Here is a 17,082-nt window from a genome sequence, read left to right on the forward strand (position 1 = left end):
TGCTTCCAAGCCTTAATCTAGTACTCAGCCCATGCCTTATAAGAAGCAGGTCAGCTCCATACAATCTTCAGCTGATTTCTCTTAGAGGTGATCAGATTACAGAGCAGGTTGATACATCTTACTGTAAATAAGAAGTGAGGCATGAGGTCAAAATCTCCCTGTTGTAAGATCTTCATTCTGTGATCTTGGCACCTCAGATATGTAATCTTGAAATAGAATGCTTGCCGACAGCTCATACCTTCCACTACAGATAATTTTAACAACTGTATGAAGTTCATGACAAGCTGTTGTTAAAGAAAGACATTTCAGATCTTGGGTGTAATGGCACTGCAGAAACAGAGTATTTCATATCCAGTCTCAGAAGGAGGAGTCAATGCAATATCTGCCGAATAGCCTACTATATACAGTCTGCTATCTAAATTCTGACAGGTTTCAGAGTAGCAGCCGTGTTAGTCTGTATTCACAAAAAGAGAAGGAGTACTTGTGGCACCTTAGAGCCTAACCAATTTATTTGAGCATAAGCTTTTGTGAGCTACAGCTCACTTCACAAGATGCATAAAAGTGGAAAATGCAGTGAGGATGTTTTTATACATACAGACCATGAAAAAATGGGTGTTTATCACTTCAAAAGGTTTTCTCTCTCCCTCTCCCCCCCCACCCCACTCTCCTGCTGGTAATAGCTTATCTAAAGTGATCACTCTCCTTACAATGTGTATGATAATCAAGGTGGGCCATTTCCAGCACAAATCCAGGGTTTAACAAGAATGTCTGAGGAAAGGGGGGGGTAGGAAAAAACAAGGGGAAATAGGTTACCTTGCATAATGACTTAGCCACTCTAAATTCTGCATATTACTCAAAACTCTCCTGTGGCTAAAAGCTCTCATGCATTGGCACAAACTGTACACACTTTTTTCTGGGCTAAAATTACTTATTTTTAAAACTGAAGAAGTTGTCAACATATCACCTTTACTGCTAACATCACATCCTAAGGAACACAGCAAGAAAGAAGAAAAATACTTTTAAAGCATCAAAATGTAAAAAAAAAAAAAAAGGGGGGGGGGGGAGTATGAAAGCTTAGAGATAAGGAGTGAGATCCTCATCCCCGCTCTAGCCCCTTTAAGTAGCCTAAAAAAGCCAGAGTGACAAAAAGGGGCCCTACAAGCCCCATATCCAGCTAAGGAGGATTCCCCTAGTTTAGGAACCTGGGAAGGCCAATTACCAAGGAACTTCTTGCAAACCTTGCAGGAGAAGGGTGCTGAGAAGGAAACAGCTACAGCTTACAGCACTGTGGAGATTCTGGGCCTCCAAGGCTGTTTAAGTTACATCAGAGGCCTCTCCAAACCTCAGATCAGCCCAGGACTGCAAGAGCTCATAGATGGCTTAAAGACACCATAGCTATCCGCAAATCTACATAAGATGTGCTGCGAGTTGTGTTATGCATTTTAAAGGTGCTACACAGAATCTCTGCCAAGTTCACTATCAATGACTCTGTTTGGTGATTGCCCCTCACCTATGAGAGCTGGCACTTGAGAGAGTCCAAACTCGTCTTTTTTGGCCGTGCTGGTCTACTGAGATGCTTCAATGGGAGAAAAAGTCATACAATGCACTGCATTAAATAATTTCGTCTTCTATAAATGTGAAAGATCCTGGATATTCTTAACGTCCTTCCTTGGCAACGGCGATCAACTGTGAATTAGAATACTGTGGAAAGTAACTCATGGAGTTAGGGAAGGCTGCTATGCCTAGTAAGAGAGAAGAACTGGAGGGTTCCTATGTAGTGCTGGACAAAGGAGCTAGGCTACACTTAAAATTAAAATCCTGCTGCCACATGGCAACCATTTTAAGTAGCAAGAACCAGTTTAAATTTAATACTCAGGATGGAGGAGAATGTGGATCAATAGATTGTAATTGTGATATTATAAACAACCCTACTCTCAACAATGAGAAATATGTTATGGCTTCCCCCCCCCCCCCAGATTGTTCAAGTGGAACATAAAAATCTCTCTTACTATTTTATTGCTTATGAACCACTGGACAATAATTTTTTGTTCAAATAAAGAACAACTATGATAAACCTGGGGATCATCTAGCACCAATGCTGTGGTGTTATTGAAGTTTAAAACGGTGAAAAGCGCCCACATATAGTTAGCAAAAGTTCACGTTTTGAACTTCAGCAGTGATACTTGAAATTTATGGAACCTCCTCAATGAGACAGCATGAACAGGAGGACAGAGATCTCTTAAAATATTAGCAATATCTTTTCATACAGCAGCAGGATTTGCCTAAAGACCTGGGGTGAACCTATTATTATCATCATCTTTTTAGTTTTAATTACTAAATGGGGGTCAATATCACATTTGATTAGTATTTTTTCATGAAAACAATTTCTAATTCTCAGATTAGCTTAGTTTAATTTTACCTCTTTTTCTTATAGTAACTAACATTTTTCAATCGGTTACAAACAGCTTTGATTTAAGAAAAGCTTTGGAATACTCTGAACAAAAGGTACAAGTAGTATAGTATGAGAAGCAGGTTATCATTTTCTACATATTGTAATTGGTATTATACTTTCCTTTTATCCAGATTGTTGTATTCTATTTTAAAATTATAATACCAATACTATATTTAATACGTCACTATGTATTTAGTTGCTTGTAACCTGCTTAAAACAACACCCCAGCAAAAGTCTAAGTTTCTTTTTTTTTTTGCTACCTTTTAATCTTTCTTCACTACCTATTCCTCTACTCAACTCTTAAAATGTTTATGCAAACTCCTGCAAATTTAGCCTGTTCACAGCACATTGAATGAGTTTAGGAAGGAAGGCAAAAGAGATAATTTACTTTAATCCAGGAATCCTTTTTTCCTCATTCTGTGTGACTTTGTCAATGCTCATCTGCCCACTTCCCCACCAGAAACATATACTACAACCTCTTATTTTTATTTCTTTATTTTTTTTAAATACTAAGTGCATTAGATAAAAACTATATATAAAATGTGATCACTAAATTAAGGGTAAAATACCAACTAAAACCATGTGTCTCTGGAACAGATGCTATATTACTGTACTGGATTATACACAGAACTCTACCTGCCTACAATATTAAAAGCTCTTGTTATCCTTTCTCTATATTATAAGAAATGCATTTGCATAACCGTTAATGATTTTCTTCTAAACAGCAGCTAGAATTCACTTCATTTAAAAAATGGATGATAGTTTGGGTTCCTTATTTGAAATCTGTGGACTTAATGAGGAGGAGATTGTTCACAGCTGAGATAAAAGTATAGCATAAACCAAATGCCTTACCTTTGCGTCCTGGGTATACATGAGGGTAATATTCATAGTACAGATCAGGTTGGTCCAGGTTTCCAAATGGCTCAAATTCCGCTTCTGCATTTTGGAAAAGATTCAACTTCACCAGCAGTGCTAGTCTCACAAACCATAGCTAAAATTGCAACAGATATGAAAATCCCAGATCAGTTATCGGCTTCTATTGTAAATCAAACTTAAAAATTACTCTCAGTGTTTGAATCATTTCAGGTCTAGTAAATTAAAAACAGTCAAAAAACTAATCTCAGATCTGCATGAGTAAAACATATATGCTTGTCATGTAGCAGTTTTGAAAAAAAGTTAAAAGAGTAGAACCCAGGAAAATGATATTTTGATCAGTTGTGATGTACTGAACCTTTGAGTGGAAGTTTCTAGAGAGATCTGTATTAAGTTAGATGGAATAAAGGGGTCCAAAGAACCCCAAACAGCCCTAAAACTGTCCAACACTTAAAAATTTTAAACAAAGTTTGGGGTTTGGTATACGGAGACCTCAGCCTGTTCAGTACCATGCCGAACACACAATTAAGATGGAAAAACAGTTAAAGCATCTGAAATGTAAAATATTAAGTAAGGCTTTCATTTTAACAACATCTTTGTTCCCTCTGCCTTTAGCTGAAGTCTTTGGAAGGAAAAAAAACTCCCCACCCTTCTTGACTGAGCATCTCTTAGATGGTATTAAAGATGGAAATAATGTCGTTCTGGTTGGGACGTTATATGATTAAAATATGATTATGTAGATCATCGTTGCTACCGCTGTTATGTAATTACAACAAATCTTGTACAAAATATGTCATGCAAGGTGTTAATGGAAAATGTATGGTTTGCTCAATATGATTGTTCAATTTGCATGCACGTATCATGTTAGTATCTGAAGTTATGAATATTGACTATGTACCTGTATTTCAAATGTGTTTGCTACTGTGGTAATACCCACAAGGTAGTTTACATCCAGTCTAGCCAGGCACTTAGGGAAAGCAGGTAGCAAGTGGAGGAGAGAGACTGCTCTTTCCTGCTTTACTCCTGGTGGAATTCTGCACCTCCACTCCTACCTTCCACTTGCTACCCTCTCCCTGGCCCGATCTAGTTGGGACACCTCTTGATATCAGGATGACGAAGGCCCTAGCTCCGAGGGGATGGAAGCCATGAGGGTGAAGCTTGTTCCAGTAGCCAAAGTCTCTTTCTTTAAGGACTTCAAAAGAGAGTGATGGGTGGAAAAGCCCACCTCCTCTTTATTTTGTCTACCAATTAGGACTAGTTTCCAACACATCAATTAGGGTCCATTGATGTCTGGTTCCATACTTAGTTCTTTACCGGGTATGATCTTAACACAGTTCTTGAGTTATATCAGTAAGCCTTTTTGTTTGGACTAATTCAGTCTGTCTCCTTTTTGCACCTTTTTTCCAACATTTGGTGTTACAGATTATTGAGACACTTTATAATCTTTACTCACTTCTCACAGTTGAGATCATAATCAGGCTAGGTCCAATTATCACAACAGGCCAATATTGCAAACCTGGTTCTAAGCCTCATTACAATTTTCAAGTTATTTTACCAGAAATTTCTGGTAACTATAATTCAATAAATTCATATTTGAGGTTTGTATGTTCATTTTTCCTTTCTTCTGCAGTTTTAAAAAATTGCTCTGACTTTCATGAACTTTCATGATCTTGCTAGTTACTAGCAGAAAAGAATCAGAAGAGTGGTATGTGTTTTCAGCCAGTAACATTTTATAAATCTGAACATCTGTCATTCTTCCATGAAGTTTTACTGATTTAAGGTTCTCAAAAGGTAAGTTTAGCAACTTATTTCAACATGATCACAAAACATGTTTACAACATCTGAATCAACATTATCTAAAATAACCAGATTAACATTTGTATAGATTGTTCGTTTTAAAAAGTCGTCATAATCTAATTATAATGATCATGAAGGAAAAAAACAGCATGAACCTTTGGAGATACTCACAAAAGAAATTAAGTGTGCTATATTGCTATATGTAAATGTGTGTAATCAACTTACTTTTATTAAGCAGTCATTTAAAGTAAAATCTACTTTTATATAACTGGATGGGAGAACTATTTTGTGTACCAATAGGGTACAACTTTAGACACTGATCCAGCAAAGGGATCTGACTATACTTAAGAGTCTGCCCATGCGGATTCCTTTACAGGAATGGGGCCTTAACCACCACACATGATTGTAAGGTGACCATACCTGCAAAGAATCTGTTGTATGATTAGTAGGTAGCCCATTTTTGCCATAGCCTTGACCATGGGCAGTCAGAAGTCGTCCACACAGGTCAACTGCTGCTCTCCAGTTTTTGCTGTTCTGTGAAAAAGAATGAAGTAACCAACCAACAAATGAGCTACTAAAATGCACAGCTGCTTATTTTGCTTGAAGCAACTATATCTAGCCATTAATAAAAATGACAAGGTAGGTAAAACTGGCCAGTAAAAAGAGTAAATTAGGCACATATGTAATTAGGCAAAAAATGAAGTTGAGCATGAGATATAGTTTAAGATGCCTAGATCACTAAAACAAAAGTATACACAAAGTATAAAAACATCACAGGGGTTTTCCAGTTAAAGCCATCTATCATATTTTTCTAATCCGTCCACAATACTCAACACTTTTTGCCATCTCAAAGAATGTAGAATAAAAACAAGTCCTATCATATCCACTTTACCCAAAGTACTCTAATATTATAACACATTTACGGTCCGATGCTGTTCCTATTGATTTCAATAGTGTAGGATCAATTCTTTGGTGAAGTTCATTCAATCACAGGATGTCTAGTAATAATTAACAACAATGAGGGAGGAGAAAATAGTTTGTTTTTTAAGAGAATAAATGTAAAATTTAAAATTACAGATTGCAGGGTTGTTTTTTATTTAAACATTTGAATTTACATTTAATCTTTCTCAAGGGGAAACACCATATGATACTTAAATATTTATTTTCATAAATAAAAAAAATCAACCTCAACTCAGCTCAATATGTTGCACTGACATATCATGCTTTATAACTATGCACTTACTAGCAAATTTAAATTTCTACCTTGTTGTGTACTCTACTGAAGCCTATTAAATACCAAATACATTTCCAGAGACTTTAACCTGGACTCTGGAGCAACTATTGATATTCTATTGATAATCTCAAAAATTTTCTGTTTTGTAGAAAAACTTTGATGAAGATTACTGTATTATTATCATCATCATCATCTGTATTATTGTAATGTCTAATAGCCCACTAGAGATCACAAAATTACACTACACTTCATAACGAAAGAGTAAATCACTATTTTTTTTCCAAAATAAAAATCTCTTACGTGTAATAAAAATAATAATTAACAGAACAGGAAGTTGCCATACTGACAGCGATGAAGGTTAAGGTGCAGAAAATGCAGTTGGATTGAATGCATTAGACACACCTTTCAAAGTTTTAAAAATGAAGATTCACCTGTAAACAGTATTCTCTGGGATGACCTCTGCAGTGTCACATTCTTGGGGTGCACCGATGGTGCATCTTGAACTGGAGAAAACTTCTAATAGCTGTGCCTATTGAAGCCTTCTTGTTGTTCCTACCCCTCTCCTTGCTGTTGTGAATGTTCAGAGGACAGAGCTATAAGAGAGGGCATAGTGCAATGACCACTTAAGTGCCTTCCAGCACCTCTTTAAGTCCAAACTGAAATTAGGACTCCAAGCCCTGGTCTACACTAGGACTTTGGGTCGAATTTAGCAACGTTAAATCGATTTAAACCTGCACCCGTCCACACAGTGAAGCCCTTTATTTCGACTTAAAGGGCTCTTAAAATCGATTTCCTTACTCCACCCCTGACAAGTGGATTAGCGCTTAAATCGACGTTCCCAGCTCGAATTTGGGGTACTGTGGACACAATTCGATGGTATTGGCCTCCGGGAGCTATCCCAGAGTGCTCCATTCTGACCGCTCTGGACAGCATTCTCAACTCAGATGCACTGGCCAGGTAGACAGGAAAAGAACCGCGAACTTTTGAATCTCATTTCCTGTTTGGCCAGCGTGGCAAGCTGCAGGTGACCATGCAGAGCTCATCAGCACAGGTGACAATGATGGAGTCCCAGAATCGCAAAAGAGCTCCAGCATGGACCGAACGGGAGGTACGGGATCTGATCGCTGTTTGGGGAGAGGAATCCGTGCTATCAGAACTCCGTTCCAGTTTTCGAAATGCCAAAACCTTTGTCAAAATCTCCCAGGGCATGAAGGACAGAGGCCATAACAGGGACCCGAAGCAGTGCCGCGTGAAACTGAAGGAGCTGAGGCAAGCCTACCAGAAAACCAGAGAGGCGAACGGCCGCTCTGGGTCAGAGCCCCAAACATGCCGCTTCTATGATGAGCTGCATGCCATTTTAGGGGGTTCAGCCACCACTACCCCAGCTGTGTTGTTTGACTCCTTCAATGGAGATGGAGGCAATACGGAAGCAGGTTTTGGGGACGAAGAAGATGATGATGATGAGGAGGTTGTAGATAGCTCACAGCAAGCAAGCAGAGAAACCGGTTTTCCCGACAGCCAGGAACTGTTTCTCACCCTAGACCTGGAGCCAGTACCCCCCGAACCCACCCAAGGCTGCCTCCTGGACCCAGCAGGCGGAGAAGGGACCTCTGGTGAGTGTACCTTTTAAAATGCTATACATGGTTTAAAAGCAAGCATGTGAAAGGATTACTTTGCCCTGGCATTTGCGGTTCTCCTAGATGTAGTCCTAAAGCCTTTGCAAAAGGTTTCTGGGGAGGGCAGCCTTATTTCGTCCTTCATGGTAGGACACTTTATCACTCCAGGCCAGTAACACATACTCGGGAATCACTGTAGAACAAAGCATTGCAGTGTATGTTTGCTGGCATTCAACCAAAATCCGTTCTTTCTCTCTCTCTGTTATCCTCAGGAGAGTGAGATATAATTCATGGTCACCTGGTTGAAATAGGGTGCTTTTCTTCTGGGACACTCAGTATAGCCCATTCCTGCTGGGCTGTTTGCCTGTGGCTGAACAGAAATGTTCCCCGCTGTTAGCCACAGGGAGGGGGGAAGGTTGAGGGGGTAGTCACGCGGTGGGAGGAGGCAAAATGCGACCTTGTAACGAAAGCACATGTGCTATGTATGTAATGTTAACAGCAAGGTTTACCCTGAAAGAGTGTAGCGACTGTTTTATCAAATGTGTCTTTTTAAATACCGCTGTCCCTTTTTTTTTCTCCACCAGCTGCATGTGTTTCAATGATCACAGGATCTTCTCCTTCCCAGAGGCTAGTGAAGCTTAGAAAGAAAAAAAAACGCACTCGCGATGAAATGTTCTCCGAGCTCATGCTGTCCTCCCACACTGACAGAGCACAGACGAATGCGTGGAGGCAAATAATGTCAGAGTGCAGGAAAGCACAAAATGACCGGGAGGAGAGGTGGCGGGCTGAAGAGAGTAAGTGGCGGGCTGAAGAGAGTAAGTGGCGGGCTGAAGACAGGGCTGAAGCTCAAATGTGGCGGCAGCGTGATGAGAGGAGGCAGGATTCAATGCTGAGGCTGCTGCAGGACCAAACCAGAATGCTCCAGTGTATGGTTGAGCTGCAGCAAAGGCAGCTGGAGCACAGACTGACACTGCTGCCCCTCTGTAACCAACCGCCCTCCTCCCCAAGTTCCATAGCCTCCACACCCAGACGCCCAAGAACGCGGTGCGGGGGCCTCCGGCCAACCAGCCACTCCACAACAGAGGATTGCCCAAGAAAAAGAAGGCTGTCATTCAATAAATTTTAAAGTTGTAAACTTTTAAAGTGCTGTGCTTAAAGTGCTGTGTGGCATTTTCCTTCCCTCCTCCACCACCCCTCCTGGGATACCTTGGTAGTCATCTCCCTATTTGTGTGATGAATGAATAACGAATGCATGACTGTGAAGGAGCAATGACTTTATTGCCTCTGCAAGCGGTGATTAAAGGGAGGAGGGGAGGGTGGTTAGCTTACAGGGAAGTAGAGTGAACCAAGGGGCGGGGGGTTTCATCAAGGAGAAACAAACAGAACTTTCACACCGTAGCCTGGCCAGTCATGAAACTGGTTTTCAAAGCTTCTCTGATGCGTACCGCGCCCTCCTGAGCTCTTCTAACCGCCCTGGTGTCTGGCTGCGCGTAACCAGCAGCTAGGCGATTTGCCTCAACCTCCCACCCCGCCATAAACGTCTCCCCCCTTACTCTCACAGATATTGTGGAGCACACAGCAAGCAGTAATAACAGTGGGAATATTGGTTTCGCTGAGGTCTAAGCGAGTCAGTAAACTGCGCCAGCGCGCCTTTAAACGTCCAAATGCACATTCTACCACCATTCTGCACTTGCTCAGCCTGTAGTTGAACAGCTCCTGACCACTGTCCAGGCTACCTGTGTACGGCTTCATGAGCCATGGCATTAAGGGGTAGGCTGGGTCCCCAAGGATACATATAGGCATTTCAACATCCCCAACAGTTATTTTCTGGTCTGGGAAGAAAGTCCCTTCCTGCAGCTTTTGAAACAGACCAGAGTTCCTGAAGATGCGAGCGTCATGCACCTTTCCCGGCCATCCCACGTTGATGTTGGTGAAACGTCACTTGTGATCCACCAGAGCTTGCAGCACTATCGAAAAGTACCCCTTGCGGTTTATGTACTCGCCAGCTTGGTGCTCTGGTGCCAAGATAGGGATATGGGTTCCGTCTATAGCCCCACCACAGTTAGGGAATCCCATTGCAGCAAAGCCATCCACTATGACCTGCACATTTCCCAGGGTCACTACCCTTGATATCAGCAGATCTTTGATTGCGTGAGCTACTTGCATCACAGCAGCCCCCACAGTAGATTTGCCCACTCCAAATTGATTCCCAACTGACCGGTAGCTGTCTGGCGTTGCAAGCTTCCACAGGGCTATCGCCACTCGCTTCTCAACTGTGAGGGCTGCTCTCATCCTGGTATTCATGCGCTTCAGGGCAGGGGAAAGCAAGTCACAAAGTTCCATGAAAGTGCCCTTACGCATGCGAAAGTTTCGCAGCCACTGGGAATCGTCCCAGACCTGCAACACTTTGCGGTCCCACCAGTCTGTGCTTGTTTCCCGAGCCCAGAATCGGCGTTCCACAGCATGAACCTGCCCCATTAGCACCATGATGCATGCATTGGCAGGGCCCATGCTTTCAGAGAAATCTGTGTCCATGTCCTGATCACTCACGGGACCGCGCTGACGTCGCCTCCTCGCCCGGTATCGCGTTGCCATGTTCTGGTGCTGCATATACTGCTGGATAATGCGTGTGGTGGTTGATGTGCTCCTAATTGCCAAAATGAGCTCAGCGGCCTCCATGCTTGCCTTAGTATGGTGTCCGAACAGAAAAAAGGCGCGGAACGATTGTCTGCCGTTGCTCTGACGGAGGGAGGGGCGACTGACGACACGGCTTACAGGGTTGGCTTCAGGGAGCTAAAATCAACAAAGGGTGTGTCTGTACATCAAGGAGTATTTCAGGCAGGACTGCACGGAGGGTTCCAATAAGAAATGGTGCACCAAAGTTATCGTTGTTATTGGAACAAGGAGGTTAGCCTGGCCTCTGATTGATACATGGCTAGATTAACCTCGCTGCGCCTTCTCTGTGACTGACTGCAGTGTGATCTAGACAGGGGAGGAGGAAAATGAGTCCAAAACAAATCTGGTCTATTTCTTGTTCTGACCCACTCCATCTATCCTTTACATCTTTGGCTGGCAGCAGACAAAAAAGGCGCGAAATGATTGTCTGCCCTTGCTTTCACGGGGGGAGGGAGGGTGGGAACGGGGTCCTGACGATATGTACCCAGAACCACCCGCGACAATGTTTTAGCCCCATCAGGCATTGGGATCTCAACCCAGAATTCCAATGGGCAGCGGAGACTGCGGGAACTGTGGGATAGCTACCCACAGTGCAACACTCCGGAAGTCGACGCTTGCCTCGGTACTGTGGAAGCGCTCCGCCGAGTTAATGCACTTAATGCACTTAGAGCATTTTCTGTGGGGACACACACACTCGAATATATAAAACCGATTTCAAAAAAACCGACTTCTATAAATTCGACCTAATTTCGTAGTGTAGACATACCCCAAGTGGAGAAGGTGGGAAGGGAGTGAGTGTGTGCAGAACTAATCTCAAAGTAACCCTCATTTCTTCTTGAAGTGACCTTTACACATTCCCACTTGTCGGAGTTTAGTAAGCAGTACTCCTCCCTGGACAGTGGGACAAGGATGTCGAGTTAAATAGAGAATGTAATACTGCTTTACCAAATTGTGCATCTGATCTAGATGCCAGATCTAGAGAATAATGTTTTGTGAAAGTATGAACTGATTTACAAGTGGTAACTCTACAGATTTCTAATATGGGAATGTCTAAGGCAAACCATAGACATAGCCCTCACTCTAGCCAAGTATACTCCGTGCCCTTCTGGAAGAAGAACAGCAATGTGTTTAAAACACACATTAGTACAGAATGTAACCAACTTGCAATGGCATTGGGAGGAAATTTCTTGAAGTTACGTCTTTTCCCCTAAGTGACAGTCTAGGTGATTTCCTATATTCCTTAGGCTTATTAATGCTCTCTTAGCATCTAAAGTGTGTAACTTAACTTCCCAAGCGAGTGTGAGAACTACAGAAAAATACAGGCAATTTTATGGACTGGTTTAGATGGAATTCTGTTACAGTCTTGGGGAGACATATGAGATGTGGACAAAGGACCACTTTATCTTTGTGACTGATTGCAAAAAGGGGGTGGTGTTAGCCATGAGTGCCTGCAGCTTGTTCACTAGCAGATTTAGTAGCTACAGTAAAAGTTTTAACTGAAAGATGTCCCCAGTTTCATTCTCCCATAGGTTTGAAGAAAGGTTTCATGAGCTGACTAAATACTAAATTGAGGTACCATGTACATCCAGGTTCTCTGTTGGGTAGACATTTGTCACGGTTCCTCCCCCACTCTGAACTCTAGGGTACAGATGTGGGGACCTGCATGAAAAACCTCCTAAGCTTATCTTTACCAGCTTAGGTCAAAACTTCCCCAAGGTACAAAATAGTACCCCCGTTATCCTTGGACTGGCCGCTACCACCACCAAACTAATACTGGTTACTGGGGAAGAGCTGTTTGGACGCGTCCTTCCCCCCAACATACTTCCCAAAACCTTGCACCCCACTTCCTGGACAAGGTTTGGTAAAAAGCCTCACCAATTTGCCTAGGTGACTACAGACCCAGACCCTTGGATCTTAAGAACAATGAACAATCCTCCCAACACTTGCACCCCCCCTTTCCTGGGAAATGTTGGATAAAAAGCCTCACCAATTTGCATAGGTGACCACAGACCCAAACCCTTGGATCTGAGAACAATGAAAAAGCATTCAGTGTTTTACAAGAAGACTTTTAATAAAAAATAGAAGTAAATAGAAATAAAGAAATCCCCCCTGTAAAATCAGGATGGTAGATATCTTACAGGGTAATTAGATTCAAAAACATAGAGAACCCCTCTAGGGAAAACCTTAAGTTACAAAGAAGATACACAGACAGAAATAGTTATTCTATTCAGCACAATTCTTTTCTCAGCCATTTAAAGAAATCATAATCTAACACATACCTAGCTAGATTACTTACTAAAAGTTCTAAGACTCCATTCCTGTTCTGTCCCTGGCCAAGACGACTACAGACAGACACAGACCCTTTGTTTCTCTCCCTCCTCCCAGCTTTTGAAAGTATCTTGTCTCCTCATTGGTCATTTTGGTCAGGTGCCAGCGAGGTTACCTTTAGCTTCTTAACCCTTTACAGGTGAGAGGAGCTTTCCCCTGGCCAGGAGGGATTTCAAAGGGGTTTACCCTTCCCTTTATATTTATGACAACATTTATTAACCTCTTCAAGAACTGTTTTATTATATCCTGGCCGAATTCAGTCATTTGCTTTACTAAGCTATAATAAGCGGAGATGACTAGCAATGTACTTTTCCCAATGATATGGAGAGTCCCAAGGATTTCAAATGAAGTAAGTAATTCAGCATAGAGTGAATAAGAGCTGAAATTGAGTTTATGCTATTGTTGGTTGCCCATAAAAAGAACCTTTCCCATTTGCCATCATAACACTGGATAGTCTAGATCTGTAAAAATCCTAAGGCCAATGCTTTCAAGTGGAGAGAGTCTGGGTCCAGCTGGCAAATCCAACTTATCTGCTGGACCTGGAACTTCAGGGAGAGACAGATGGTCTTGTGATAGCTGCAGGAGATCCAAGAATCATTGTTGTCTCATCTACACTGGGGTAATCAAAACAATCCTGACTCAGTCTTCTTTAATTTAGAGAGTCCTCAGGAAAATCAGAGGAATTGGAGGGAACACCTAGAAGTGACCTACCCTGCAGTCCAGAAGAGACACATCTGAAATGGACTGGTTGCTCTGGGGCAAACCTTTGACATTTTGAACTGTGTCTTATTACAATCATGTCTATCTCCTGAAGATTTAGGCTGTTCAGTGTTATGATCACAAGTGGGAAAGGTTCTTTTTATGGGCAACCAAAAGCATAAATCCAGTTTCAACTCTTATTCAATCTATACCCCCACAGGGAGAGGATATAATTTTCTACTGAATTCCTGAGCGACCACTAGCATTGACTGTGTAAGCCTCTGCTCAGCTGACTTACCTTTTACTTTGTCCCTGTCTGCAAGGTGGTGAGCTATAGAATGAATTTGCTGTAGCATGCACCACTGCCTGAGAGCTATGGCCTCTTTGCACAGTTCGCTGGAATGTGCTCTAGTCTGCTTGTTCATGTAAAATATTAATGAAGTATTGTCAGTAACTATTTGAGCCACTCTGCTCTATAGCTGAGAGAGAAAGGACTTGAAAGTCTAACACGCTGCCTTTAATTCCTCAAATGTGAAGGTCTGATTGAGATGGGGGGGAGGGGTGGGGAATATAAGAAGGGGATAACTGAAGCTATGTGGAATTTAAACTTTCTGATGAAAGAGTTCAGCTACTTAGGGCCTAGAATGGGTCAGAGACGACTATCTTTCTTTTGGGATCAGAAAGTACCTGGACTAAAGCCTTTCCCCTCAAACTCTTCAGAAACTTCCTCTATGGCACCTGGCTCAAGTAGTAAATAGACTTCTGATCTTAGTGAGTTCTCTTGAAAAGAGTTCCTGAAGAGAGATGGGTAAGAAGGGTGGAAGGGAGGGAGTGCATAGAATTGAATGCAGTAATCCTGCTGGACAATCTGCAAGATCCGTGGTGATAGCAGTCTACGGATCTAAGAAACAGGAGATGTAGTTTTAAAATGAAGTGATAGCAACTTGTAGGTTTAAAACTAATCTGGGATTCTCATGCGTCTTGTAAAACCTGAGTAAAAGGGGCCAGAACAGAGGGAGATGGTCTTCCTTTAGCCCATGGTTTATAGTTTGCGCTTCTCTACTGTTGCTGAATAGTAGGCTCTTGTGGGTACTGCTTCATTATAAATGAACAGGAAGTAGAGGAAGGATAGGATTGCCTCTGGTAACAAAAGGCTAGTACATCAGATCTTTTTCTGAGAAATCCTCAGGGACACTGCAGGTTCAACTTCTCTAGAAGTCTGTCAGTTCAAAAGCTAAACAGCACTTCGCTATCAAATGGGAGATCCTCTATCTGGGTTTTTGTTTCCAGAGGAAGTCCAAATGAATGTAGTCATGAGTGGTTATTCAAATTACTTGTGGATGCCACAACAGCGCCACATACCACATCAGAAGTGTTAAAGGATGCTCTCAAGGCATGCGTAGTCAGAGCTTTGGCCAGTTTTCTTTGGTCCTCAGGTAATGACTGGACAAGCAATGCTATTTTCTCCCAATATTTGTATGTGGACACTACTGTCTGATAGGTTACCACTGTAATGTCCAAATGTGGCAGAGGAGAATATACTTTCCATGCAGAGTCTAGCTTCTCACCCTCTCTAGCTGAAATGGCATAGTGGAGTTGCTACCCTTCATCTCTTTTCGTGGCAATCAACACTGCCAATGAATCTGGAGCTGGATGGTCTGGATAAACAAGAACTTCCCAAGTGACAGATGGTTAACTAGTCATGGTTCAGATGCTGGGTTTAACTAGGTATTTTGCTGGCTGCAATAAACCATCCAGAACTCCTGAAGGGTGAACCCAAATACTGAAAACTGGGTGTACAGTTTCCTCTAAGGTTAACAAAGGGATGTTTAGGTAGAACCATCCTTTGTAGGAGTTTGTGTAACTGGAGCATAGTTTCTGGAGGGGAAGATGACGACGTATCCACATTATCATCTGGCAAAGTTTGAACATCTGGCTCTGTATCCAGAAGTTCGATAGGCCTCTTTAGTTTTTCTTCAGACAGCATACTGGGGACAAGCAAAGGAGACTCTTCCCCTGGTATTAGCATGAGTCACAGATCTAAGTAGGATGGTTCTGGGATGGGGCATTTCCCCTGTACCTTTTCGGGAGAAACCTCCAACTGTAGCTGCCTTTCTTCAACTCTTTAATTCAGGGCAACACATAGGGACTGGCCAAGATGGTCATATTGCCCTCTGGTGGTACTTCTCAGCAGGGTGGATAAAAATTAATGATTTAAAAAAATAAAAATAAAAAATATATAATTTGTTTTATTTAAATTAGATTTTTTTTATAAAATGCTTTTTGAGGGAAAAACCTATCTAAAGATAGTTTTAATTAAGATATATTATAACTCATGGATATCCCATCCTGGAATAGGGATTATAAATTCTAAAGTATAAGACAATATATTCATACGTTTAAGAAAAGTTTTGTAAATGAGTTCCAATAGTTCATGGATTAGGGACCCAATTTTATTGGGTTCCAGGGGCTTCTGTACAGATTATTTAGGTTAATATTTCTATCTACCCAATGGGACTCAGAGCTCAGTCTAGAAGATACCATTAGAGATGCTTAGTTTTGCAGTTCTCAAACTATGGATTTGTGTCTCCATAGATAACATGCTTGTTAACAGCAAAAAATATTTTTAAATAAATAAATATATAGAGGTGAGAAATAACAGACCTCAACCTCATTGTCCCTCTGCAAATTTGTGTACACAGAGTCAATCCCTTACCTCTCTCTAAAAGTGCAAAGTTTCAAAAAGTTCAATGAATAGAAGATTGTTGGGCGCAGAATAGATCTGGAAAAGGAGAAGAAGCCTGGAGATAAATGTGAGAAGGGAGGGACAGGCAGCAGAAACTAAAGTGAACCTGTTTGAGCTGCATATTCCAGAAGTTTTGAAGTCTTTCTGAGTGTAGCCTTCATTGATTTGAGATCTACCATACCATTCTCTCACTAAGGGAAAACCTCTGGGAGCAGGCCGTAAAAAAGATCCAGTTTGGGAATATTTTAATGAAGTTCCTCTACCCCTGGGTAAGACAAGCATAAGTGCAAAATGCAAACAGTGCACCAAAGAAATGCAAGGCCCAGTTGCCCGAATGAAACAACGTCATGAGAAGTGTTCCTTCTCAGGAGGAAGCTGTGTTGAAGATGATGAAACGAACATGTCTGAAAATGCAGGATATTCAGGTTGGTAAACTTTTTTATTTCATACTTCTTTCCTAAGGATTCTCATGTTTGAGCAAAAAATTTAGTTGTTACTCTATGATACTATCATTTTAGATGCAGTTGTGATAAAAAATAAATAGCTGAAATAGGCAGATCTTCCTTTTATAATTTCACCTTTAAAGTAGTACTGAGTGTCAGTAAATTCAATGAGTAATACTAACTCCTGACTTATCATACCCCTGGGCTTGGGACTATTG

At 41.6% G+C, this 17,082-nt stretch overlaps 1 protein-coding gene across 6 annotated transcripts in view; it reads right to left on the reverse strand.

Moving 5' to 3' along the window:
* The window catches only part of TRAPPC12 (trafficking protein particle complex subunit 12), an 85,204-nt gene that overhangs the window by 51,888 nt on the left and 16,234 nt on the right, over positions 1-17,082 (reverse strand). For 5 of the 6 annotated variants that reach the window (XR_013635537.1, XR_012157933.2, XM_073336096.2 and 2 more), the window contains exons 4-5: positions 5,543-5,656; positions 3,305-3,443 (exon numbers count right to left, since the gene is read on the reverse strand). Coding sequence is in view for 4 of the 6 variants with exons in the window: in XM_073336096.2 (XP_073192197.1) it covers positions 3,305-3,443; positions 5,543-5,656 (253 nt within the window). In the remaining 2 variants the exon portion in view is untranslated. The remainder of the gene's footprint in view (positions 1-3,304; positions 3,444-5,542; positions 5,657-17,082) is intronic. The other variant, XM_073336095.2, reaches the window with a different exon arrangement.

The sequence above is a fragment of the Lepidochelys kempii genome, chromosome 3 (genome assembly GCF_965140285.1).
Source record: "Lepidochelys kempii isolate rLepKem1 chromosome 3, rLepKem1.hap1, whole genome shotgun sequence".
In the NCBI taxonomy this organism is placed as follows: domain Eukaryota; kingdom Metazoa; phylum Chordata; order Testudines; family Cheloniidae; genus Lepidochelys; species Lepidochelys kempii.